Source organism: Zootoca vivipara, chromosome 13, assembly GCF_965207765.1.
Source record: "Zootoca vivipara chromosome 13, rZooViv2.hap1.1, whole genome shotgun sequence".
Classification (NCBI taxonomy): domain Eukaryota; kingdom Metazoa; phylum Chordata; class Lepidosauria; order Squamata; family Lacertidae; genus Zootoca; species Zootoca vivipara.
In genome coordinates, this window is record NC_142596.1 from 23,782,650 (window position 1) to 23,810,470 (window position 27,821).

A 27,821-nucleotide genomic window follows, 5' to 3' on the forward strand; every position below is an offset into this window, starting at 1 on the left:
TTTTACTAAACAGAGGGAAGAAGTCATTGTTGTAAGTGAGGATGGCATACCAACATTTTAATAAAGAACTACAAGAAGAAACAGAAGGCAACAGTGACTTAAAAATAACTGGTTTAATAACAAATCAGCTAGACCACAGCAAAGCAGTCACTTGGGTGATCTGGAAAATTCAGCTTGTTTCTTTGAACTCTGCAGTTTGATTCAGCTAAAGAACTCGGCCATGAGTTCAAATCCACCTCAAGTCTTCTAAATGCTGGAACTCGTGACACCAACTACTTTCGGTAGGCACCTTCTACATACTACATCCCAACGACTTTTGTTAAGAAAGATAGAAAAGGAAAGAAAACCAAGCGGCCTTTCTAAGTCCACTTCAACCGTGTGTGTGTGTGTGTGTGTGTGTGTGTGTGTGTGTGTGTGTGTGAATTTATTTTACATCAGCCACATTACATCTTCTTGAGGCCCTGGCATTTTCTCTTCCTGTAGAAATGTCAACAAACCCAGCCATCTAGTTTCCAAGGATCTCCGGTTTGCCTTTCTGCAGCAAGACGCTGGAGAACCTCTAGCGGTTTCCGGAAACCAAAGGGCACCCCCTTCATTTAAGAAATAGTCGCAGATTGAAGGGGGAGAAGCTCAGTCGGCGTCTTTTGGATTGATGCCCTTGGAGAACCGGCCGTGGCTGCTACTCCTCACTCCCCTCCTGCCTTTGCTTTTTCAGGCAGATCTAAGGTTTAACCCCCACCCTATTCCCCCCTTGTTACCACTAAGCCAAGAACACAATACGAGCCAGACGTCTGGCTTCTTGGCCAAACAGGCCCTACCTACCAACTCACAACACTTGGCCTAACATTTAGTTCTCACGCTAAAGTACCCACACAAACCACAGTGACTTCCCAAGCTTGGTGTGCTTTTTTTTTTGTGGGATGGGGGGGGGGAGGCTGCCATTAAGTACCAACCCCCTTCTGCACCCAGTCACTCTCCCTTGCCTGGGGCCGCTTCTCTCACCAGTCCTGTTCCTCACGTTCCACCCGCCAACACCAAACAGCAACACCATCAGAGGTAGAGCACAGCCTGTGCCCCGGATACAGGTCTCATGCATCTCCTCATTCTGGACGTTAACAAAGAAAACCAATCCCACTACTGCCACCACCATCACCACTTGCTGCTCATCTGTGCCTCCCCCTCCCCCTTCCTCCCATGGGGCATAGCCTCTAGGAAAGTGGGTCCCCCCGAAACCCCGTCCTACGTGGCCCCCTCGCACTCCCCCACAGTGAGTTTCAAGGCTCCTTGCTGGTGCAACGCCTTCAGGGCTTTGAACTCCAAGGGCATGGTGTGAGGGCTGGCCTGCGATGTGTAGCCATATCTCAGTGTGTCGTAGTAGTGATACTTCACGGGCTTCTGGTCTTGGTCCCGAGGAAAGGGCCAGAAGCCGTAGAGATGGATCCGGTTGCAGAAGCGAGTGGCCAGGGTGTACATGAGCAGTCCGGTGGTTGGGCGTTTTATGTACACTTTGTTTGTCAGCCAATACCTAGGAGGGGAAAAAGAGAAAAGAAGGCTGGAACTCATCGCCCAAGGAAAGAGTTTGGATTTGATATCCCGCTTTATCACTACCCGAAGGAGTCTCAAAGCGGCTAACATTCTCCTTTCCCTTCCTCCCCCACAACAAACACTCTGTGAGGTGGGTGGGGCTGAGAGACTTCAGAGAAGTGTGACTAGCCCAAGGTCACCCAGCAGCTGCATGGGGAGGAGCGGAGATGCGAACACGGTTCACCAGTTTACCAGATTACAAGTCTGCCGCTCTTAACCACTACACCACAAGGAACGTGAACTGCGGCGGGTCAAGGACAGACAAAAGGAAAATGCTGGCCACATCCACTGCGTAAATTTAAAGCGCTCTTACACAACTTCAGCAGTCAAGAAGACTCCTGGGAACTGCAGTTTAAGGGTGCTGACCACACAGAGCTATAAATCTCAGTCCACCCTCTTCTTTCTTCTCTTCCCTCTGTATTTCCTGGGAATCTGTCTCTTTTAGGCAAGGATGGATGGGGACTCCCAGGCAGGGAAGAAATTTGATTCAAATTGACCTCATTTGCACTTTCTGAAACTCTATGCGATCTGAAACACAGCCATTCTTCAAAATGTGCACACCTCCAAATTTTGCAGTTACAGTTCTTCAGCCAAATCATTTGTATGACAATGCATATACTGGGATAAATGCATCTCTTAGTGAAAATGACAAACAAAAATGCATTATACAGGGTACCGTAACTACTGTGTGTGCGCATGCGTGCATATGAGAAACATTGCAAAAATGATTATATTAGGCAAAAGCGTGTAGAAAATTGTGTGTGTTAGGAGGAATTTGCACTAAAATGCTGGAGAATGATCACAAGGATTTGTTTATTTATTAATCACAAACTGATGTGGACCTGTGGAAAATTGAACTCAAGTTTGGGAAAAATGAGAAATTGACAGATTTGCCCCTCCTTAGTTGCAGGATTCCTTGAGGGAGCACTGAGGGCAGAATGTTTGAATTGGGGAGGGGAAATATCCTGGCTAGGCAGGCTTCTAAATGAGGAACAAATTGCTGCATTATCTCTTTCTCCACACTCAGGTCAGCTTTGAAACTGTCCATGTAGGCGCCAAGCACAGCTCTCTCTCCTGTTTTGCAAAACAGCTGAGGACTGTAACAAAAGCTAATTAATTTCGCAAATCCAAACGAAGGTGCCTCAAGTGCATGTGGGATGCCACATCAATGGCACACCTTTTGCTGCTGGAGACTCCAGGTTTTAATTAGGAAGGGAGGCTGTCTTGAGGAAGATTGTAATTATTTTTCCCCCGTTGCCGCCAAATTGGCCACACTAATCAGCCTTGCTATTAAAGTCGGTGCAAGGGCTCAGCAGCATCTTGGAGCCCTCCCTCCATACCGCTCCAGTCCTCATCTCTCCCTCCTGGGTGAAGTGCTGGTCAGGATGACTGGGGGAGGCTCCCTGTAGGGAATCCCCCTGACACAGAGTTCCCCAAACTTGGATCTCCATCTGTTTTTGGACTACAACTCACACCATCCCTAGCTAGCAGAGCGGTGGCCAGGGATGATGGAAACTGTAGTCCAAAAACAGCTGGAGACGCAGGTTTGGGAAACCCTGTTCTACCTTCACTGTCAGAGGCAAGATTGTCGGTTGCTCGGAAGCACAAATGGGGAGAGAGGTGCTGTTGTGCTCAGGCCCTGCTTTCGTGAGCATCTAGTTGGCCACTGTGAGAACTGGATGCTGCATGAGATGGGCCTTTGGCCTGATCCAGCAGGCTCTTCTTATCTTCTTAGACCCTCACCTGGAGAGTGCACTGGTCAACTGGGCATAGAAGGGATAGGATGGGATGATCTCTCAGGGCCCTTTTTACCTGGGCAGGAGGATGCCATGGCATCTTGGGTGCAAAGGAGCAGCCTTGTGTAGTCATCAACCATCCATCTGCATCCTTCTTGCCTTCCCTCCCCATTGGAGCAGAGTGACATATTATACATGCACAAAAGACAGCTGGTCCTCTTGCTGCCTTTTTGGCTGCAAGCATGGACCTTGTCCGTGGCTTGGAGCTTCTAATTGAATTAGCTCTTCCCAGCCCCAGCTGTTGGCTCTCCTCACCCCGCCTTCCCATCTTATTCATTACAGCACGGACGTGTCTTTGCAACAGACAAGCCCTCTGCGCTTCTCTCGCCATCTGACCTGCTAGCCTGCGGCACCGTTTTATGGGTGGAAAACCAAACAAGCAGAGAAAAGCAACCCCTTGACGGACAATGTACACAGAAGATTTGTCAGCTGGACAGCTAGTTCCAAATTTAGATGCAAGAATTTTCCCCGCTGTCACCAATTCCTCCCCCTCCTTCTCCCTGTGGCATAGCCCATGTGGCTTTCGCGGCCCCCAAAATCCAACAGCTGTTGAATTTCTGCTAGGCAATGCCTAAAGGCACAGGTCCCCTCCCAGAGACAAAGAGTTGCCAATCCTGCTCAATCCCTACCATGATCTGCACAATTACACTTTGGCCCCCTACCTTCCTGGCTCAGGATGAGTCAGAAAAGGAGATCCAATTCTGCTCATCCTCCACCTTGTCTGCCCTGGTGGCACCTCCAGGGATCCACTCCAAATTGCAGCAAACCTGGCTGATAGCTTATGGCACGAGGCGACAGATGCAAGCATAGGTTTAAGAACCAGTTGATATGCAAAGCTTCTTTCATGAAATCCACTTAATTACAGCTTGGAAAAGAGCAGATTTGAGTGAGAGACCCTTTCCCCCCCTTCCGGTTCACCCACCCACCCACCCACCTTCTCCTTGCTGTGGAGATGTAGGGTTAAGCCAGTGCCGAGTTTACGTATAAGCTAAACAAGCTATAGCTTAGGGCCCCACTCTCTTGGGGGCCCCAAAAATGTAAAGGGGAATTTCCCCCCAAAATATAAGATAAAAAGCAAATAAAATAAAACCTACATACAGCAACAGTGTTTTGTGTTGTGTAAGTATGATGTAAATAATCAGCCCCGCCTGCTAGCCTGCTCCCTAAAATATCACTGGTTTGCTCATTGCTATATATAGGGTGCCTACATTCTGCATGTGCAAATGGCTTTAGATACCTATTAGGTCCATAAATTACCATATAGCATACTGTATATTCAACACAAAAAACAGCAACAATTTGTTGTTGACAAAGGACAGCTGGACATATAAAGGGCCCCATTACCTTCAGTATCTTAGAGCCTCATCAAACCTAAATCCGGCCCTGGGTTAAACCTACTGCAAAATGGAATCTCTCTCTCTCCCTCTCCTGTTGATGACAGTGTCATTCCTGTTGGCAGATAGAGCAAAAGTCCACCTGTTGTGGGCTAGTAGGTTCTGCTATGTGTGTTTCTGGAGCCATTCAGGCTTTGCAATGGGCTGTGATTCCTCTTCTGCTTCTCCTTGCATTGGCAACAAGGAGAAGAGCCACAGCCAAGGGTCGAAATCCCCACCTGTATCTCCTACCATAGATGACACAGAGATTAATTCATGCATATATGTGTGCATCAAAATTGAGTGCCAATCCACACAGTCAGAGTAAACATGCTATTTAGCTTGGTATAGGAGCCAGGGAACACCATACATTTAAAGCACATCCCTCCCTAATAGTTTGCCAAGGGTGCTGGGAATTGTAGTTCTTTGAGGGGTAAACTACAGCTCCCAGGGTTCTTTAAATGTACGGTGAGTATGGAGCTATGTGTGCACATCCCTTTTCTAACCCAACCAACAAACCTCCCTGCACATAGAAATATAGCTCATGAAGAACTACCCTTGCACTGGTTTTTAGCTCTCTCTTTTTCTTGTTTAAAATAAGCATGACATTTGAACATGAAACAAAAAAACCCCCAGAATATGCCGTTACGCTGAAGGCTCTGAACGGCGTACAGTTTTTAGAAGCCATCTCTCAAAACTGAATTTGTGAGCGTCCTCCCTGATGTTGTGAGATGTGAGGCAGGCTTTGTTTTAACTGCGATGCCTCTGCAGGGGACTTCGTCTTTGATCGGTGCCACCAGAGGATGGCCTGGGAAGAGGGGCATCACTTTTTCCTTGCAGGCTGTTTGTCTGCTGATCAAAAACAAGCAAGCATGCAAGCAAGGTACCCCTTCAAACTGCTTTATCTTCCAGCAGGGGGGAAAGATACGTGAAGCTAGTATGTATTCCCCTACACGTTAAAACGACGACGACACACAGCTGGTGCTGATGATTTTGTTCAGTAAAACAGCCCACAAGGAAACGTAAGCATCTCTTTCTCTCTGCATCTCTGCTCACATTCAGATAAATACAAGCTAATGCAGGAGTAAGGAACCTTTTATGGGCTGAGGTCTGCATTCCCTTCTCAACAACCTGTTGAGGGCCACGTGCTAGGAGTAGGCAGGGCCAGAGCAAAGGAGAGCAGAGCAATGAAGGGGAGTTTTATTTTTGTAAAGCAGAGCCTGTGAGGGGCGTGGCCTAGAGAGAAGAGGTGTGGCCTGGGGAATAGAGATGCTTGGATGGCCGGATTTGAACCCAGGGCCTGAGGTTCCCCACCCCCAGGGGTGTAGAAAGGTGTGTGTGTGTGTGTTGTCCGCCCCAGGTGCCACCATGACAGGGTGTGTGTGTCAAAATGGCCAGCGGCACTCACCGTGGAGCCTGCAGCACCACAAACCACACGTTTCAGCACCCACAGGCTCCGCACTGTCCGCCAGCTGCCTCCCCGCCTGCTGTAGGGCGGCTGAGGCCTCGCGGTGTGCCTCGTCCCTAAGGGTGCTGTGGGCCCCGTGATGTCCCTATGGGCGCTGTGCGCCCTGTGTGGCATGGTGTGTGCGGCACCCATAGGGATGGGAGGGGATGCGTGGTGCCCATAGGGACAGGATGGCACAGGACATGCAGTGCCCATAGGGAAGGCACGGGCCATCCCGTCCCTATGGGTGGTTTACCCCGCCCCTGGGCATGCTGCCCCAGGTGCCAGAGAGACTTCCTCCATTGCTGCCCACCCCACATTCCTGCACTAAAGCATTAAAGACAAAGACCACCAGGAGCTGCTCTGCATGTCGCCCAAGTGCCAAATTCTGAATGCCTTTTTGGCCTGGGGCGCCGAGCTCCTTACCCTCGGACAGCGTGCAGCAGCCGCAAGGATGGGTAGGCGGTGCGGACGTTGATGCGGTGCTTGAGGATGAGCTCGTTGACCCACTCCACGCGCTCCTTGCCTCCTTTGGCCATGAAGGCTGGGATCCAGAGGATGCTGCCATTGAGGCTGTGCAGGCGCTGGAGCAGCTTCTCCCGCCAGGTGTCGTTCACCAGGTCCTCGAAAGCACGCTGGATGACCGATGGGTTCATGGTCACCAGATCTGTCTTGGTCCCCACGTCCCGGGTGTACTCTTGGACCGGGGCGAGGTTGCACCTGGAAGGGGAAATGTCAGGGCACACATCCAGGAAGGGGACATTAGAGCAGGCACCAAAAGAGGGTCTGAAACGATCAAGGAATGGGTCTGTTTTTTGGCAAGGAAAACCCCTTTCTGACCTGAACCCTTTCCTTTCTGGGAAAGTTCCTACGGGTTTCATGTCAGGAGTGGTGGTGGTGCATGAGGCCATGGGCAAAAGGAGGTTGCCCAGCCAAGAACGTGGCACTTGGACAAGGAATCCCACCTCCCTGTGTAGCATGTCAGCAATGGTCACAGTCTTATCTTGAAGCACTGGTTAAATCCACAGGAGGGATGGAGCGCCCCAGCCCCCATTGCTTTCCCATTGTGTAAAAATCATACAGACAACCCACAGAAGTTAAGAACAAGGCAAGAAGAGTCCTGCTGGACCAGACCATGGAAGATCTAGTCCAGCATTCAATCCTCACAGCGGCCAACCACATGGCCCAAGTGGGAAGCCCACAAAAAAGACATGAGCACAATAGCATTCTTCTGCTCAAATTTCCAAGCAGCTGCTCTGTCTGATTGTGAAGGTGATACAGGCTTCATGTAGTGGTGTAGTGGTCTGGGGTCCTTGGAGGTTGAAGACCCTTTGCTATTTCTTTATCAGGGTACCTGCCCCCAGCATCCTAGAGCTGCCCAGTCAGTATGAAAGGAGAGCTTTGTAGCCACCATAGGCCCTGAAGTGAAGCATTTAGGAACAATGAAAACACAAGGGGCTTCTGTTTTGAGAGAATGGTGGCAAGTTCTGTTACATACAATGGAACGTCAAGGAAAACACATATTAATTCACTCTGAAAGAAGATATTGGAGCACTGGAAATCATTTACTCATGTATCTGCATGGAAAGTTGCTGAAAGGCAACACATGGAGATCTGCACTGATGCACCTCTACACAATGCACCTCTTATTATTATTAATAGGATTATTGTATAATTACAATATTTCTTCCAGTAGCACCTTAGAGACCAACTAAGTTTGTTATTGGTATGAGCTTTCGTGTGCATGCACACTTCTTCAGAAAGCTCATACCAATAACAAACTTAGTTGGTCTCCAAGGTGCTACTGGAAGGAATTTTTTTATTTTGTTTCGACTATGGCAGACCAACACGGCTACCTACCTGTCATAAGATTACTGTGTATGACTTTGGCAGGCAGTATCAATTTAGAAAGGGTGTGGTTGTGAGGGGGGGGAGTGGCTGTGACTGTCATGCACTTCTGAATTTCCCACTACACTACTGCCTTCAAAGCCTTATCCTCCATGAATTTGTCTAATCCCCTAATTGATTCTGCCTTTGACTAGATAACCCTTGGGGGGGGGGTCCTCTACTAACTCTACGATTCATTTAAATGCAAACAGAATTGGATTTCTCCTCCACCCCTAGTTGAGATGCAAAGTTTGGTTTGGGGTTATTTTAAAGAGAAGGGCCTTCTTCAAAGCTGAATTTCAAAGCCGAGTGCTGCTTCTTGAAAACCACCATTACCTTATCACAAAGTTGTGAGCGTCAATTTCCTCTCCACAGCTGCTGTTCAACAGGATGCCCGAGTTGCCCACAATGGCGCATGTCTGAAAGTGTTTGCCTTTCAGTGGTGATGTCCTGGGCAGGAGGGCGTAGAGGTTTTGGGAAACGTTCATTGTGCTGTCTCTGTCAAACACATAGTGGATAATATCCCCAGGCTTGAGAGTTCCCTTGAGCACTGAGATGTCTTTTTCAGCATCCAAAAACTTCAAGATGTGCTTTCTTTTTATAAGAAAAAAGGAGGGAGGAAGGCAATAAGTCTAGTTAGGAACATAGGAGGAAGTGTTCAACTTAGTCAGAATCATTATCCTTCTAGCTTGGCATTGTCTACATCAGGGTTGGTAAACCTTTGGTCCTCCAGCTGTTGCTGGACTACAGCTCTCGTCATCCCTGACTATAGCCTATGCGGGCTGGGGCTGATGGGAATTGTAGTCCAACAATATCTGGAGGGTCAAAGGTTCCTCAGCCTTGACCGACACTGATTAGATGCAGCTCTCCAAGGTTTCAGACAAGGGACCTTCCCAGCTGTGTATGGAAATGTTTGGAATTGAACCAGGGACCTTCTGCAGCTATAGCCCTTTCAGAGTCATGCAGCTAGTTACGTAGCTTGCGGACACAACAAGGAAAGAAGACCAGGCGCAGGGACCATCACACTTGAGTAATGCCATTTCTTGCAGCGTTGCTGCACGGTTTATGTTATTATGTAATAGAGGGTAACCAATGTGATGTTCTCCAGATGTTCCTAGATTGCACCTTCCATAATTCTTGACCACTGGCCCTGCTGGGTGATGGGGGCTGCAGTTCACCTACATCTGGAGGGCACCACGTTGGCTACCTCCCATGGAAGCTGTGCCTTGATGCTATGGTTGTGCTGTCTTAATGGTATGGTTGTGATGTTGAAGGTCCTCTGTCATGGAGCCATCAGTAGCCTGCATCTAGAAGGTTGCGGGTTCCCCATCCCATCCTGACATCTTTTGTATGCCACTCTCCAAGTCTTTGGGGCAAAAGGATAGTGTATAAACAAACAAACAAACAAACATTTTTATATTTAACTAAAAGGCTGTCACATAGGCAGCACAAAAGCATCGTTTTCTTGACGGATCTCTTTACACACACAAACCATGCGTGCACAAACCCCATTCATGATGACGACGGCAGGCATTTCACAGTAATAATAGTGAGGATGCTGTTTGGAATTTATAATGCGAGTGTTCCAAGCAGCTCACATCTAAATTAACTCCGTACTGCTTACATCAACCACCTTGGTGGCTGCATTACCTCCCGCTGGGGGGCTGAGATGAAGGGATTTGCTGAAGGCTGCCCACTGAGTTGATAGCAGAGACGACATTTGAACTGGCGGCTTCATGACTTAGATGCTGCACCGGCAATCCTCAGTCCTCATTTCCCATGGTACTCTTTCTACTTTGGCCCCCAGCTCCCTACTGCTGCTCTATCTGGAATTACTAGTAACGCTGCCCAAACTCAAAACAACCTGGCTTGTAGATCTAATGCTTTAGTTGAGATCCCAGCATTGCAAGGGGTTGGACTAGAATGATCAAGGGTCAGCAGACTTTTTCAGCAGGGGGCCGGTCCACTGTCCCTCAGACCTTGTGGGGGGGGGCGGACTATGTTTTGGAAAAAATAATAATGAATGAATTCCAATGCCCCACAAATAACCCAGAGATGCATTTTAAATAAAAGGACACATTCTACTCATGTGAAAACATGCTGATTCCCAGACCGTCTGCGGGCCGGATTTAGAAGGCGATTGGGTCGGATCCGGCCCCCGGGCCTTAGTTTGTCTACCCATGGACTAGGTGATCCCTGGGGTTCATGCCAGCTCTACAATTCTATGATTCCAGAGAATCTGCCAAGTTTGTAAATTCCCAAATAGATACCGAGCTTTGCTACAACGGAGTTTAATATTTTTTGAATATTTTTTTGAATAACTGAGATCAATTATGGGTCAACTGATTCTTATCTGGGTGGAGCGGTTGTTTTATGTTGTTGGGTGATATTTGTGGATGAATGCTTTTATTGCTTTTCTGTTATGTTATTAGTGCTTGTCTTCTTTATAAGTATTTTTGTATTTTCTCCGTAAATGGCCTCAAGCCTTCTGCTGACTGTGTGAAATGATGCACAAACTGAATAAACTAAACCAAACGAAAAAGTCTGTAGATACGGCAAAATCTCGAACCAAACGTCAAACTTTCATCCGATCTTGTAACACTGGATTTTGATGTGCCCATTCCTAGAAATTAGATAGTACCTGATCTTCAAAGAGAGAGTCTGGTTGTGTTCCCATTTGGATGGAGTTGGATGGTGCTTAATACTTTCATTGCTTCTGTCAACAACAGCTGGAGATAAGGAGCCATTTATTAGCACTTCGGCTCTGGAGAGGAGAAAAAGAGAGAAAGGGAGAGGTGGTGGCAGTGGAAGAAAAAGAGCAGGATCCATTAACACAGATTCCAGCAAGATTTCCCAAGATACCCAAAAGAATTATGGGCACTGTAGTTACAGTTTCCAGCAACCCTGAACAAACTGCATTGCCCATAATCCTTTGAGGGAAATCACGTGCTTTAAAGATATAGTGTGTACACAACCCTTGTGGAACTCAGCGAGGTGAGGGGCAAAGCTAGAATTGTTTGGCTCTGGCGCCACTTACTGTTGGTCTCCCTGCTTTCTGCCCAATCAGGCTCAATGACTACAAGCTGCTGGTGGTAATGAGATAGGAGAGTATTGCGGGAGAGGTGGACGATTTTGGGTGAACAGAGGGATGATTAAGAAAATCTGCAGCAGAACAGGAAAGGAACAGGTGTCTATGAGGTGAGTTGAAAGAGCATCATCCCACACAAAAGAGAAAAAGATGGGGGGGGGAGAGAGAATATGCATGAGAATGTGTGAGCATGAGTGTGTGTACGAGAGAGAGAGAGAGAGAGAGAGAGAGAGAGAGAGAGAGAGAGAGAGAGAGAGAGAGAGAGAGAGAAGCAGATTAATAGCCCTCTTAAAGCAAAGCACAAATGAACACAACATCCAATTCACGAACCTATTTGGTTTGCCATGTAAGCTGCTCAGTGCCGATCTGATTGCACCCCTGCTTCCAGAATTCCTACAGGACAAAGGAAATGCATTATTCATCAAACTGGTGCCTTTTCGCAAAGCTTTTGCTCAACCGTCGGTGTGATCTCCTCTTTGCTGTTGTCTAGAGGGCTCCAAAGTTAGAAGCTTTCATTTATATATCATGTGTAGGTTCCAGGGCATAAGATAAAGCCACACTTTGTGATGGGGGGCATTTTCTTGTAATTAAATATCTCCCACGAATTCTACAGAATTCTATTGGCCACAATAAAATATTTACCTTAGCAGGTAGACTCCAGAAGTGATGGGTGGCTATCCTCCATCAGCCCAGCCAGCCCAGCTGTCACCTGGTCACCAGCTTCCTCATTAGGCAGAAATGGATTGTATTTCTACTTAAATTACAGGGTTGTCTCTAAGATAGCACAAAATGAAAGCCACTTCTACCTGCCCAGCTGGCGAAATGTTTTGCACCAGCAGAACTTCATTGTGCAATTGAATTGAGAAGCAGGTTGCTGGTAACTCTGTTGCATAGTAGATTGTGTGATCTGTTGCACAAGAGGTTTCTGCCAGCACAACAGTTGCATTAGATGACTCTGCTGTGCAACATTAAAGTGCTTCCATTTTTTAGCCTGAGAGTCCTTGCTAGAAGACAGAGAACACTGGACACAGACCATAGTAATTCTTTCTAAGCCTGCATATAAATATATGCTTATTAATATGCACACACACACCACACATGCAATTGCATAAATTAACATTTGCAATTATATAATATGTATAATTGGTGCTTTTTTTTCAAGGGGACCTCAAGGGTATGCAGTACCAGAGCCATTTGTTTCCTAGAAGAGAAGCACTGTAATACACACACACACACACACACACACACACACACACACACACACACGTACATCTGTGTCCTTTTGGCGGCTTGATGCTTATGTGGACACCCTACTAAGGGCCCCTTTACTCCAGTATCCACAGGAAGCAGGTGGCACAGTGGTCTAAACCACTGAGCCTCTTGGGCTTGCTGATCAGAAGGTCAGCGGTTCAAATCCCCGCAACAGGCTGAGCTCCCATTGCTCTGTCCCAGCTCCTGCCAACCTAGCAGTTTGAAAGCATGCCAGTGCAAGTAGATAAATAGATCACAAAGCAAGCACTAGAAGTGCTTGAGTCCTGCTGGCCACATGACCTGGAAAGCTTCCTGTGGACAAACGCCGGCTCCCACAGCCTGAAAGCGAGATGAGCGCCGCAATCCCATAGTCACCTTTGACTGGACTTAACCATCCAGGGGTCCTTTACCTTTACCTTGTACCTTACTCCAGTATCCAACAGTGACTGGATTGGATGTTGTTGGGAAGCTGACTAGGGCGCTTGGAAGCCACAGCTATCCCTCCTATTGCTTGACCACCACCCTGAACACCTGATATTCAGAGGTCCACTGCCTCTAAGATCATATATCTAAAGCAGCAGCACACATCTTTAACAGGCATGGCTTCCCACAAATAATCCTTGGAAGGGGAGGCTGTAAAGGTTGTTACAGGAGAGGGAAACGACAGTGACCTTACTGCAGGGGTCTGCTATAGACCTCCAAGCCGGACTGAAAACTTGGATGATACCTTCCAAGATGACCAAACATTCAAAAAGGAGAGCTATAGCAGTCATGGGAAACTTCAGCTACCCCAATATCTGTTAGAAACAAAACTTTGCCAAGAATGTAAGGTCCAACATATTCCTCAGTTGCCTTGCTGGCAATTTCATTAGCCAGAAGGTGAAAGAAGCAACAAGGGGATCAACTACCTTGGACCTGATCCCTGAACTGCTCAGTGAGGTGGAAGTAGTGGGAAACTTGGGAGGAAGTGATTGTGTCCTCTTGGAATTCGGTATGCAGTGGAAAGGGAAAGCTGAGTGTAGTGTGATGTGCACTCTAGGACTTTAAGAATGCTGATTTCAAAAAGCTTAAAGAACTACTGGGTGAGATCCTGTGGTCAGAAATGCTCCAAGAGAAGGGAGTTCATGATGGATGGGAGTTTCTTAAAGGTGAAATACTGAAGGCACATTCGCGAGCAATTCCAGTGCAAAAGAAAAGTAGGAGCCATCTAAAGAAACCAGTGTGGTTGCATAAAGAATTTATGAATGAGCTGAGAGTTAAGAAGGGATGAATAAGAAAATTACAAATGAAGGGTATACACGACTAGCCAACACTTGCAGGGAGAAGGTCAGGTGGGCTAGAGCCCAGGATTGCAAGAGAGGTTAAAAATAATAATCATGAGATTTCTTTGGCTATGCTCAGAGCAAGAGGAAGAATAAGAATAAGAATAAGAAAGTACTATTTCCTCTGTGTGAGAAAAAAGGAGAAATGTTATTGAGCGAGTGAGATAAGGCAGAACTGCTCAACACCTACTTTCCCTCTGCCTTCTCCCAAAAGGAAAACAGTGCCCAACCTGGTGATAATATAATAAATGATGCAGAGAGGGAGCTGCAGCCCAAGATAGGGAAAGAGGCAGTAAGGAAACACCTAGCTGCTTTGAACTGCATCGAAGGGTATTCGCGGAATGTGCAGATGTAATCTCAGAGCCTGTCTATAATCTTTGAGAATCATTGGAGAACAGGTAATGTCCCTGCAGACTGGAGGCAGACAAATATTGTCCCCATCTTCAGAAATGGGGAAAAGAGAAGCCAGGTAACTACTGACAAGTCAGCTTGACATTCAAGCCAGGAAAAGTCCAAGAATAGATAATGAAACAGGTGGCCTGTGAGCCCTTAGAAAAGGATGAAAAGGATGTTATGGTTACTAAGAGCCAGGCTGGGTTTCTGAAAAACGAGTCATGCCAGACTAATCTTATTTCTCTCTCATATATATATATATATATATTCTCCCTGCTTATTTAACTTATATGCAGAATTCATCATGCGAAAGGCTGGACTAGATCTAGATGAATCCCAAGCCGGAATTAAGATTTCCGGAAGAAATATCAACAACCTCAGATATGCAGATGACACAACCTTGATGGCAGAAAGTGAGGAGGAATTAAAGAACCTTTTAATGAGGGTGAAAGAGGAGAGCGCAAAATATGGTCTGAAGCTCAACATCAAAAAACCCAAGATCATGGCCACTGGTCCCATCACCTCCTGGCAAATAGAAGGGGAAGAAATGGAGGCAGTGAGAGATTTTACTTTCTTGGGCTCCTTGATCACTGCAGATGGTGACAGCAGTCACGAAATTAAAAGACGCCTGCTTCTCGGGAGAAAAGCACTGACAAACCTAGACAGCATCTTAAAAAGCAGAGAATCACCTTGCCGACAAAGGTCCGTATAGTTAAAGCTATGGTTTTCCCAGTAGTGATGTATGGAAGTGAGAGCTGGACCATAAAGAAGGCTGATCACCGAAGAATTGACTGCAAGAAGATCAAACCTATCCGTTCTGAAGGAAATCAGCCCTGAGTGCTCACTGGAAGGACAGATCGTGAAGCTGTGGCTCCAATACTTTGGCCACCACATGAGAAGAGAAGACTCCCTGGAAAAGACCCTGATGTTGGGAAAGATTGAGGGCACTAGGAGAAGGGGACGACAGAGGACAAGATGGTTGGACAGTGTTCTCGAAGCTACGAACATGAGTTTGACCAAACTGCGGGAGGCAGTGGAAGACAGGAGTGCCTGGCGTGCTATGGTCCATGGGGTCACGAAGAGTCGGACACGACTAAACGACAACAATATATATATATGTGTGTGTGTAATATATATATATATATATATATATATATATATATATATATATATAAAGAGAGAGAGAGAGAGAGAGAGAGAGAGGAGAGAGGAAAGAGAGAGAGAGAGAGAGAGAGAGAGAGAGAGAGAGAGAGAGAGAGAGAGAGAGAGAGAGAATTACAAGTTTGATAGACCAGGGGAATGCTGTGAATGTAACATATTTATATTCAGTAAGGCTTTAGGCAAAGTCCTCTGTGATATTCTTGTGGAGAAGCTGCTAAAATGTGGGCTAGACAATGTTACTGTTAGATGGACTTGTGTTGGTGGTTGACTGAAGAGTGCTTACCAATGGTTCCTTGTCAGCCTGGGGAAAGTGGCAAGAGAACTTTCAATGTACATTGTAGCTGTAACCTAAATCTGGAGAGACCATTTAGGGCAGCCAAAGTTCAGGAAAGGGCAACCAAAATAATGAAGGGGATGAAGTGATTTCCTGATGAGGAACGGTTGCAGCATTCGAAATGGTGAGGAAGAAGTGACATGCTAGAAGCTTATTAAATTATGCATAGAGAAAGTGGATAGGGATAAGTTTCCTCCCTCTCTTATACCACTGGAAGCCATGAACATCCAAAAAAGCTAAAGGCCAGAAAATTCAGGACAGACGGAACAAAGTACATCTTCCTGCAGCTCGTAGTTAAACTCTGGAACTCCCTCCCGCAGGAGGCAGTGATGGCCTCTAACATAGATGGCTTTAAAAGAGGATTGGACAAATTCACGGAGGGGAAGGCTATTGGAGTTGAAGAACAGCTGGAGGGTCACAGGTCCTGGTGGACATGTACACTATACTCCATGTGTTGGCAACCTTGGGGCTGGACTACAGCAATGCACTCTCTGTGGGGCTTCCCTTGGGCCTGAAAGCTCCAGCTGGCGCAGAACCAGGCAGCCAGACTGCTGGTGGGGGCACCTGGCCGACAACATGTGACGCCGTTGTTAAAACATCTGCACTTGGCTGCCCATCTACTACTGAGCCCACAGCCAAGGTCCTTGCACCGATTTACAAAGCTCTGAACAAGTTAGGTCCAGGATACCTTAGGGAACCCCCTGAACCCTTATATCACTGATATAAGGCGTGTCATTCGCTGCTTCCCAAGTCTGCTTCCCCAAGAAATGGAGCCATTAGTGCTCTGTCAATACAGATCCAGCAGGTGACTTCGAGTTAAACCTTTGCTGGGAACTTTTATTTGTTCTCAGGCTTATGCAAACAAGTTAAACAGTTTCTGTGGTAGCTAGCTGATGATCTTAAACCTGTGGTTTTTATTGTGTATGTATAATTGTTGTGAACCATTTAGATTTTTTTTTTAAATCAAATTTCAGGTCCCCAATATTTTTAAAAGACAAATGAATAAACTAAGTGCCCATGTGTAGCTCCTTTTCTACTGTACTTGACACCTCACATCATTTTCAATCTCTGCCATTCCTCCTTCAGGGAGCTAAGTGTTTGATAAGTACTCTGAGACACAGTCGGATGCCCATCTTCCCAAGGCTGCGGGCAGGAGCCGAATCCACCCTGCTGGTTCATGTGTATCATTTTCCTTGGCAGATTCTTCTTCCCCTTGCCCTCCCCCTGCATCTCCACCCAGACCTTTCATCTTTATGTGCACAGCCATTCAGTGGCCTTGGGAAGAGGGAGCTCACTTTCATATCTCTTTATTGTTTGCCAGTCCCAGGGAGAGGAAATCCGGGAGAAAGGGCCCTTTGTTTGCTAAAGAGCAAAGGGGGGGGGGGTGAATCCACTTTGGCTTTACAGGTGGCCTAGGGCACCCTTCCCCAACCTGGTGCCCTCCAGATGTTTTGGAGTGAATCCCCAGCCAGTAACAACTGTTTGATCCATATGTGGTTTAAAGATTCGCAACCTTTATGAAGGGAGTGGAAACCTTTGCAGTTGCCCAGCAGTTAGCAGCACCTGGTCACATCCACAGCAAACATTTAAAACACAGGGCTTTCCCTCAAATAATCCTGTGAACTGTAGTTTGTCCCCTAGTGCTACAATTCCTAGCTCCCTTAACAAACTACAGTTCCCAGGATTCTTCACCGGGGTGGGGGGCACATGCTTCAAATATACACTTTAAATATACCAGGCAGAGGGCCTTCTTGGTAGTGGCACCCGCCCTGTAGAACGCCCTCCCACCAGCTGTCAAGGAAAGAAACAACTACCTGACTTTTAGAAGACATCTGAAGGCAGTCCTGTTTAGGGAAGTTTTTAATGTTTGATTGTGTTTTTAATATTGTGTTGGAAGCCACCCAGAGTGGCTGGGGAGGCCCAGCCAGATGGGAGGGGTATAAGTAATAAATTATTACATTATTTTTTATTACAATGGATATGATCTGAACAGGTATAATTCACCTGCTCACGATCTGCAAGGTACAATGTGTTGTACTTCTGTCTAAATTATGTTAATTCTTTCCACGGATATGTATGCAAATTGGATGCAGACTGTACAAAGAATAACATGGGTATTTGTAGAGAGGATCACTCTCCCATAAGTCCTATCCTCACATAGCTCCTGGCTTTGAAGCTTCTCCATCCCATGGCTGTGGGACATTTTTAGCAACCCTGATCAGCTCTACTTCCTGGGCTGCCTCTTCCCGGAGCAGCAAAACCAGTTATGTCCTGTCACACATTTTGTGTTACTAGATGTCATGGGAGATGAGGGTGGAAGATAACTGAAGGGGGTGTAGAGTAGCTGTGTCTCCCATGAGTGAAGGGATCTCCCATTTGAGCACAGCCTCCCCAAACTTGATCTCCCCTGCCCAGGACAAGGGGAACCTCATATTCCTGTCTCGCCAAGACAACTTGAGATCTCACACATCAATGTTTAAAGGTCTCATCTGCTCACGTTGTCACAGCCTGGCAACGAGGTGTCTAAAAAAGCTCTCCTCCTAAACAGCAGGTACTCTCTGGGGAGCCAAACAGTTCTTCAAAGCCACGGCAGTGAATTCTAGAAACGTCTCTGCCAATAAAGTCAAGAATTGCTTTTCGCTGTAGCTATACAGAACTTCTCCTTCTTCCCTTGGAACCATGTGAGGAGGAGGAGGGTCAGGAGACAGACCCCCTGTAGTTCAAATTATGCCCTGAAAGGAAGGCAACATTACTCATAACTTTCAGGTTTAGACAACTGGGGTGGATGGCTTTATAGTGCAAAAATCCATACCCTACCACGGAGACTCAGAATATTATGCTTGTTTTCTGGTTTTCTTCATTCAGGGCTGTGTCCACCACATTCTGTCTGCTAGCACAAAGTCTCTTGCTCTATTGGACGGGCGAGTTTTTATGCTGAGTGACAGAGGAATTCAAAGCAACAGTTGTGCTAGAAGGAACTTGTTGCACAACAGATTGCGAAATTTACTGCACAGCAAAGTCACCAGAAAACCCGCTTATGCATTCTTGTGCGCAACCACGTTCTGCTGATGGCAAACCTTTCGCCAGCAGACAAGTATGCCGCTAAGTGACTTTAATTAGCACCACAGCCTTTAGGTTTTACATAATTGTATTCAGAATTGCAAGCATTCGTTTTGTTTCATCTCATTTTAAAATTTTATCTTTCTTTTTAAAGGGAAATTTACTAGGGAGAATTGGCATTTTACATCTGTTTGTGTGGCGGTTTATTCAGCTCCAAGTTCACTTGTTCTGTGATGACCAGATACAAATACACCAATCTAATACTACTGCTCAGAAGTAAGGATGGGGAGAAATTTGGTTCACAGGAATTCACATTTTAATGTGAAACTACCTAATTTTCATTCTCTGAAGCAATAAGAGAACTGAAACACATTTACCCCCAGGTTCAACCCCTTGCATCTCCAAGTAAAGCTAAAAAGTCACAAGCCAATCATTGTAGATATTATTGAGTTAGATAGGCCAGTGGTCTGACTCAGTAAAGAACACTTTATTCCTGTACATGCATTGTTGTACGCAAGAAATACAATTGCAAAATTCGGAGGTACGCGAAATTTCGCGTACCTCCGAATTTTGCAAAATGGCTGCGTTCTGGTTTGTGTAGTGCTTTAGAAACTGCAAAGGAGATGGATTTGGATTGAATTTCTTCCCCATCCTTGCCTCTAAGGATCCCTCAGGAAACATGGAGGGAAGAGAAGAAAGAAGACAGGAAAACAAAGAGGGAGTGTGTGGAAAGTGGGGTCTAAAAGGTCTGCTTGCTGAGAATGGCTGGTGGTGGGGGCAGGGAGCAGAGGGGGCGGGGGGGGAGGGAGACCAGCATCTTATACATAAATATAGCCTGACATGATAGTCATTACACTGGGACCGCCAGACCAGAACAGGCCACCGGCCCATTTCACATCTCATCCCTGTCTCTTCCAGTGGTTGCTCCTGGTTAATTCAAAAGCAGGTTATTATCCCTCTGATAGCCTCCCTCACCTGCACCTCATCATTCACACTGTATCCTGGTGTAGGAAGGAGATGGTGAATTAATTTTTGTTGCTGTGGGGGGGGGGGATTAAAATAACCACAAGCTGTGTGCCAGGCAGAAACTGGGCACCCTTCCTAAGGCACTCTCTAGTGCCTAATTGATTTCATGATAAAGAGGAATGATTAGGACACAATGTGATTTTTCTCGGGGGGAGGGGCAGAAATTTGGATGGGGAAGTGATGCCTTGCTTCTCCTTAGATGACCCAAGTTTCCAGGCATAGAGAACTCCTGGGCCTCCAGATTTTTCAGTATGGTGCTGATAACGCCAAGGTTGCAGGTTCGATCCCCATAAGGGACAGCTGCATATTCTTGCATTGCAGAGGGCTGGACAAGATGATCCTCAAGGTTCCTTCTAACTCTATGGTTCTGTGATTCTATGATTCTCTACAACTCCTTTGGCTTCACTGACAGGCGCTGACGGGTGTCCAAAAACATCTGGAAAATCACAGTCTCCCCAGTCATTGTGACCAAAGCCTTCTATGGAGAACCCTCTGGAGGATTTAGGGTTAAAAACCTGAGCCATCTCCACAGTCTCGCAGCTTTGTGGGAGGGATTAAGTGCCTATAGTAGATGTAAAGGTAAGGGGACCCCTGACCATTAGGTCCAGTCGTGACCGACTCTGGGGTTGCGCGCTCATCTTGCATTATTGGCCGAGGGAGCTGGCGTACAGCTTCCAGGTCATGTGGCCAGCATGACAAAGCCGCTTCTGGCGAACCAGAGCAGCACAGAGAAACACTGTTTACCTTCCCACTGTAGCGGTACCTATTTATCTACTTGCACCTTGACGTGCTTTTGAACTGCTAGGTTGGCAGGAGCAGGGACCGAACAACGGGAGCTCACCCCGTTGCGGGGATTCGAACCGCCGACCTTCTGATTGGCAAACCCTAGGCTCTGTGGTTCAACCCATAGCGCCACCCGTGTCCCTATAGTAGATGTAGGTTGGCACAATTAAAGTGCAACAAATGGTGCAACAAATCCATTAAAAAGAATAATTAACTTCTGGCGGCTTGAAAAATGATAGGGAAATCTGCTGTAAAGTATAGTATGAGCAAATTATTAATGGGACTAATGACTAAACAGCCCTCAAGCAAATCAGGATGAATACCAGGTGAGTGTTCATTGTCTTATGACTGCCACAGAATCAAATCAGCACAAATGCTCAATAAAGTTCCAGTATAGCTTGTTTCCAGGCTGTCACTGTTTTCAAGTGGGATTCAACCACACATGGACAAATTTAGGTTGTGTGATTAAAGCTGATTGGGAGGTTTTTGTGCCACAAACTCACTTCCCTAAAAGATTGGACTTTTTGTGATAAGGAAAGTGATGGAAAAAATGCCCTGGGAAGCGTGGAGTGATGCTCGATGCAATGTCATGCTCAATGAAGAAGTTATCTGGAATCAGGGGGGGGGTGCCCCATTTTGCTGTTTGAGGGTTCTTCTGCTCGGGTAATGCTTGCAGGTTTCCCATTGGGGCATCTGATTGGAACGGGGTGTTGAACTGAGCCCAGAGATGGAAGGAAGAATGGCAAATCAAATTGATGGACTATGCTGAAATGGCAAAACTAACTGGGAAGCTTAGGAATCAAGAAGACACGAAATTTAAAAAAAGAATGGGAAATGTTTATAATGTATATACAAAATCATTGTAAACATTGTAAAACTTTAACAGGATTTTAAACACACTTGTAATAGAACCTAGGAAGATGAAAAATTGGAGAAGTATTGATACGCAGTTGAAAATAGAATCAAAAGGACCTACGGAAGGGATGGGGGGAAGCCAGGAGATTCAGAGTAATCTCAATAATTAGATTGGGAATTGTTTTTGCTGTATGTTCATGTTTTGGAAAATCAAATAAAAATGTATTTTTTAATATATAAAAAAGGAACAGGGTGCTGGACTGGATGGGCCATTGGCCTGATCCAAGAGGACTCTTCTACTGTTCTTCTGTCCTATCCCATTCCAGTTTGGCAAGTACCAAATCTCAGACCCTCCAAGTGTCCCTATTTTCCGGGGGCGGTCCCAAATTTACAGAAGCCATCCAGGTTTCTGATCTGATCCCAGAATATCCCGCTTTTCCTTAGGATGTCCCTATTTTCTTCGGAGACTCTTCCCTTCTGATTTATATCTAGAGGGACTTTTCACAATTGCACCTCTAAAGGTGTACCTTTTCGTTAGGGCGAGTAAGGAGCACTCACCTGCAATGTAGTCCACCTCCTGGATACCTGCACAAGAAACTGCTCTGGTTGTGCTTCCTAATTGGAAGAAAGAAGGTGGGCTCGGAGTGGTGTTTTGTGCAGAAATGCAGCAGACAGTCTGCTGCATCAATGGCTATTCTGGAGTCACAACAGTCTTTAATTAAGTGATTGATTTCTCATGGCACAGTCGGAGAACTACATTTTTACACATTGCTCCACCTGTATTTAGACTAGCAGCTTCCCCTTCAACTTGATGGTGTGCTCCTCCCTCCTTGGTCTAATCAGGACCACACGCTCCATCACAGAATAATAGGAAATAATAGGAATAATAGGAAAGTGGAAGAGCTCTCTTCATTTTATCCTCTACTCAGTCTAAGGCAAGAGTGACAGCAACATCTAATGCAGAGGTGGAGAGAAACTTCTGTCCTCCCGCCCTGACTATTTGCCAAACCCATCCCTGACCTGGATGGCAGATATCCACCCAACCCTTTTCTCCAGAATGGCAGAACAGAAGAAAAGCTCTGCGGCTTAGGGCAGAGAACTGTCTACTCCAGCATCCCTTTTACATGGTGGCCAATCAGATGCCCCAGTGGGAAGCTTGCAAGCAGGACCTGAGCACAACAGCCGCTCTCCCCTTTTGGGATTGCCAGCAACTGGTGTTCAGAAGTCATCTTGAATTAGATTGACAAATGGTCTCAATCAGCACAAGACAGTTTCCTATGTCCCCAAATAGCCTCTGGGGGCTATGGAGTTCAAGTCCATAAGAACATAAGAAGAGCCCAGCTCAGGGGCGTAGCCAGGATGAAAATCAGGGGGGGGCAAGGGGCGGGGAGCAAGGGCGGGGCCAAGGGGCGGGGGCGGGGCCACATCGGAGCAGCTCGAAATCGGGCTGCTCCGACTCCCTCCTCCCCCTCCGCGATAGGAAGGGACGAGGGGGAGCCAGGATCAGCCCGAAATCGGGCTGCTCCGACTCCCTCCTCCCCCTCCACGATCGGAAGGGACGAGGGGGAGCCAGGATCAGCCCGAAATCGGGCTGCTCCGACTCCCTCCCCCCCCTCCGCGATAGGAAGGGACGAGGGGGAGCCAGGATCAGCCCGAAATCGGGCTGCTCCGACTCCCTCCTCCCCCTCCGCGATAGGAAGGGACGAGGGGGAGCCAGGATCAGCCCGAAATCGGGCTGCTCCGACTCCCTCCTCCCCCTCCGCGATAGGAAGGGACGAGGGGGAGCCAGGATCAGCCCGAAATCGGGCTGCTCCGACTCCCTCCTCCCCCTCCGCGATCGGAAGGGACGAGGGGGAGCCAGGATCAGCCCGAAATCGGGCTGCTCCGATCCCCTCCTCCCCCTCTGCAATCACTGGGGCAGGTGGAGGGAAAGCCCCAGAGCCGCGCAAAGTGGTTGCCTGGCTTTCCCTCCGCCCGCCCCACAGCCAGCCGGCTAGAAGGGACGTCTCCCTTCTCCCTTGCTGGCTGTGGGGCGGAGGGAGGGAAAGCCAGCCAAACGCTTTGCGCGGCTCTGGTGCTTTCCCGCCGCCCGCCCCACAGCCAGCCAGGGAGAAGGGAGACGGCACCGGGCGGGCAGTGGGGCAGGCTGGCCAGTGGCCCTGCTTCTAGGGGGGGCAATTGCCCCCTCCTGCCCCCCCTGCCTACGCCCATGGCCCAGCTGCATCCAAAGGCCCACCTATCCAATCCAGCCTCCTATTCTCACAATCTCCTGCCAACCTAGCAGTTCGAAAGCATGTCAAAGTGCAAGTAGATAAATAGGTACCACTCTGGCGGGAAGGTAAACAGCGTTTCCGTGTGCTGCTCTGGTTCACCAGAAGCGGCTTAGTCATGCTAGCCACATGACCCGGAAGCTGTGCGCCGGTTCCCTCGGCCAGTACAGTGAGATGAGCATCGCAACCCCAGAGTCGTCCGCGATGACCTAATGGTCAAGGGTCCCTTCACCTTTATTCTCACAATGGCCAACCAGTTGCCCCAATTGGAAACCTACAAGCAGCATCTGAGCATTTATAGCACATTTGGAGCATGTGGCTTCCCCCAAGGAATGCTGGGAACTGTAATTGATGTGTTGCAGAGCTGCAATTCCCAGCATCCTTAGCAGTTCCCAGTGTTCTTTGGGGGAAGCAATGCTCTTTAAATGTATGGTGTGTGTGGTGGCACCGTAAAGGCACCATACATTTAATGCACACTTAAAGAACGTGGATCTGAAATTATTATTCAGTATTGAGAGAACTGCACTCAGTACCTGCCCTGGGGCACTGGTGTCTCCTCTTAAGACATTCCCTTCAAAACAAACACCAAGACTGGGTTCTGCAAGTGTGGGGTAGGTAGACAGAGAAGGGAAGAACCATTGCAAAGGGGGGCAGGTTTCTATCCACATCACATGCACTAGAGCAGAAAAAAGATAAGTGTAATGAATGGTTATTGCCTCCCTACTAGATACACCTGAGGGATGTGGGTGGGGCTGTGGTCTAAACCACTGAGCCTTTTGGGCTTGCCGATCGGAAGGTTGGCAGTTCAAATCCATGCAATGGGGTGAGCTCCCGTTGCTCCGTCCCAGCTCCTGCCAACCTAGCAGTTCGAAAGCACACCAGTGTGAGTAGATAAATAGGTACCGCTGTGGTGGGAAGGCAAACGGCATTTCCGTGCACTCTGACACCCACCATGGTGTCCTGTTGTGCCAGAAGCAGTTTAGTCCTGCTGGCCACATGACCTGGAAAGCTGTCTGTGGACAAACGGTGGCTCCCTTGGCCTGAAAAGCGAGATGAGTGCTGCAACCCCATCGTCGCCTTTGACTGAACTTAACCATCCAGGGGTCCTTTACCTTTTACCTATACCTGAGCATGATGCCTAACACTTTCCAGCTTTGCCAACAATGCCACTGCCGCTGCCGCTGCCCCTGGTTGTCAATGGAGTGGGGTGGATCCATGTCTCCCACTTTAAACTTCCAACATTTCTCAAGTGCTAAACCTGGAGCTTTTCAGTACTTCTTGCATGAAACCAGCCCTTCTACAAGTCCCTATCCCAAGATGCAGAGATGTAGCTCGGTGGCAGAGCATCTCCTTTGCACACAGAAGGTCTCAGGTTCAATCCCTGGGGTCTCCAGGTTGGCCTGGTGGGATAGACCCCTGCCTGAAACCCTGGAGAATGACTGCCAGTCAGCGTAGGCAATGCTGAACTAGAGGAGCAACTGTATCGTTCATAGAATCAGAAAACTGTGGAGCTGGAGGGGACCCCAGTCTTCATCTAGTCCAACCTCCTGCAATGCAGGAATCACAGCTAAGAAGACCCTAACAGATGGGCACCCAAGCTGTGTTTAAAAGCCTCCTGCGAAGGAGAGTCTACCACCTTCCCAGATCATCTGCTCTACTGTTCTTACCATCTGAAATTATTCCTCAAGTTTTGTTGGAATCTCTTTTCCTGTCACATGAATCCATTTGGATCCTCTCCTCTGGAGCAACACAAAACAAGCTTGCTCCATCTTTCACATGACAGCCCTTCAGATATTTAAAAGACGGCTATTGCATCATCTCTTAGTCTTCTCTTCTCCAGGCTAGACATACCCAACTCCCTCAACTGTTCCTCATAAGGCTTGGTTTCCAGACCCTTGATCATCTTGGTTGCCTTCCCCTGCATGAGTTCTAGTTTGCCAATATCCTTCTTAAATTGTGGTGCCCAGAACTGGGCACAGTACTCAGTGGGGTCTGATGAAGGCAATATAATGGTACTATTAATTCCCTTAAACTGGACTATTTCTTCAGTTGATGCAGCCCAGAATTGCATTAGCTTTTCTTGCTGCAGCATCACACTGTTGACTCTTGTTAAGCTTGTTGTCTACTAAGACCCCCTAGATCCTTTTCACATGTACTACAGGCAAACCAGGTGTCTTCCATCCTATATTTGGGCATCTGATTGTTCCAGCCTAACTGTACAATCTTACACTTGTCCCTATTGAAATGTCATATGTTACTTTTGGCCCAGTTCTCCAATTTGTTAAGGTCATCTTGAATCTTGATTCTGTCTTCTGACGTATAGTAATAATAATTTATAATAATAATAATTTATTATTTATACCCCGCCCATCTGGCCGGGTTCCCCCAGCCACTCTGGGCGGCTTCCAACAAAATATTAAAATACAGAAATCCATCAAACATTAAAAGCTTCCCTAAACAGGGCTGCCTTAAGATGCCTTCTAAAGGTCTGCTAATTGTTATTCTCTACTTCTCTATTCTCTATTGTCAAATTGGCTACCCCTCTCAATTTGGTGTCCTATGCAAATCCTCTTCAATTCCTTAATCCAAGTCATTTATAAAACTGTTGAACAACACCATGTCCAGGGCAGAACCTTGCAGCATCCCACTTGTCAGGTCCCCCCCCCCCCAGGATGATGGGGAGTCCTTGGTGAGTCCTCTTTGGGTTTGGTTAGTCAACTACCTACAAATCCACCTAACAATAAATTGTCCAGCTTCTCTGCAAGAATATCATGGGGGAATTTGTCAAAAGCCTTATTGATATAAAGATATGCTACATCTACAGCATCCCCCTGATCCACTAAGCTTGTAACTACAGTATCAAAATAAGACATGAGATTCTCCTGTGTCCCAGAGGAGAGACCAGAGCTCAGTGGCGGAGGATCTGCTTTGCACGCAGAAGATCCTAGGAATTCCCCCTCCTGCCGGTTAGGGCAGACAGCACTGAGCTAGATGGTATCCAAGGCAGCTTTCTCATTTCCCGTTTCTCCCCCCCCCCCAACTTCCAGCCGGTCCACGCCCCCCTCTCCTCTCCCGCTTTCCAGATCTCCCCAAGACCCTCATCGATTGACTCCTTAACCCCCCCAGCCCCCAACAACTGCAGCTGATAAGCCCGACCCCACCCTCGAACCTCACCCCGCGCTGGCCGGTACAGGGGTTGGGGGCTCGGTCGGCGAGAGGCTAGAGCGAAAGCGCTCCCCCCTCGCTACTGAGAGCTCTAGCAGCCCAGGCAGCGCGCGCGGAGACAAAGAAACTCCGGAGTCCCCCCCTCGCCCAGCCCACCCACTCCTTCTCTTGCAGCCCCCCTTCCACTCCATCGCGCCCCTCTTTTTCATCCTCCTTCCCCAGAGAAAAAACATTCTTTGTAACCGCAACGCCCCCCGCCCCGGCAGAGGTTTCCCTTCTCCTTGTAACCCCCCCCCCCCCGCCAGCACCATTTCGCAACGATCCCTCTTTTTGGAAAGCCACTCCCGAGCTAAAAGTGTCCCCTACCTTAGAAGCCCCCCTCCGCCACGCCCCCTGCCCGAACCAAATCAGAGCTTGATCTCCCACCCCACTCCGCCACTCCAGCCCGGCTCCAAGCCCCCTGCTTCTCCCAAACTGTTTTTCGTTAGCCCCCCCCAATCGCGCCCCCCACAACAAGAGCCACCTGGATCAGAGCGCAAGGACTCGCGGGGGAATCGAACCCGGCTCCATTGTTTCTTTTTTACCCGATTTCCAGCTCGATCTCGGAGATGTCCGCGAAGATGAGGATCCCCACCAGCAGCGTGAGCAGCGCCAGCGTCCAGCCCCGGCAGGGCAGCGGCGGCGGCGAAGGCATGGCTCCGGGGCGCAGGGAGAGAGGGAGACTCGGCTGGGCGGCTGCAGCCGCCGGGGCGCCTCGCCGCCTCCTCTGCCGGTCCAGAGGCGAAGAAGGTCCCGAGCGCAGGAGTTTGAAGATCTCCCTTAAAAGAAACGCCCCACCCCTCACACACACCGCTGCCTACAAGTTGAGGGCTCCGTCTTCTCTCGGGGGCCACCGCCTACTGCATCCCCAGGCTGGGAAGCTGAGCTTTCATCCTCGCGAAAGGGACCAGCCAGGACAGACCCGCCTCCTCCTCCTCTCCAAGATTTCTTGACACTGAGAGGGGAGAGAATGAGTGAGAGAAAGAG

At 48.0% G+C, this 27,821-nt stretch overlaps 1 protein-coding gene across 1 annotated transcript; it reads right to left on the bottom strand.

Moving 5' to 3' along the window:
- Nucleotides 1-93: 93 nt before the first annotated feature.
- ST8SIA2 (ST8 alpha-N-acetyl-neuraminide alpha-2,8-sialyltransferase 2) lies at nt 94-27,791 on the bottom strand. Its single transcript, XM_060282500.2, has 6 exons — nt 27,380-27,791; nt 11,506-11,568; nt 10,729-10,851; nt 8,424-8,681; nt 6,627-6,920; nt 94-1,525 (listed from the first exon to the last, which is right to left on the bottom strand). The coding sequence occupies exons 1-6, from the start codon at nt 27,487-27,489 to the stop codon at nt 1,240-1,242; spliced, it is 1,134 nt and encodes a 377-aa protein (XP_060138483.1). The 5' UTR covers nt 27,490-27,791; the 3' UTR covers nt 94-1,239.
- Nucleotides 27,792-27,821: the final 30 nt, after the last annotated feature.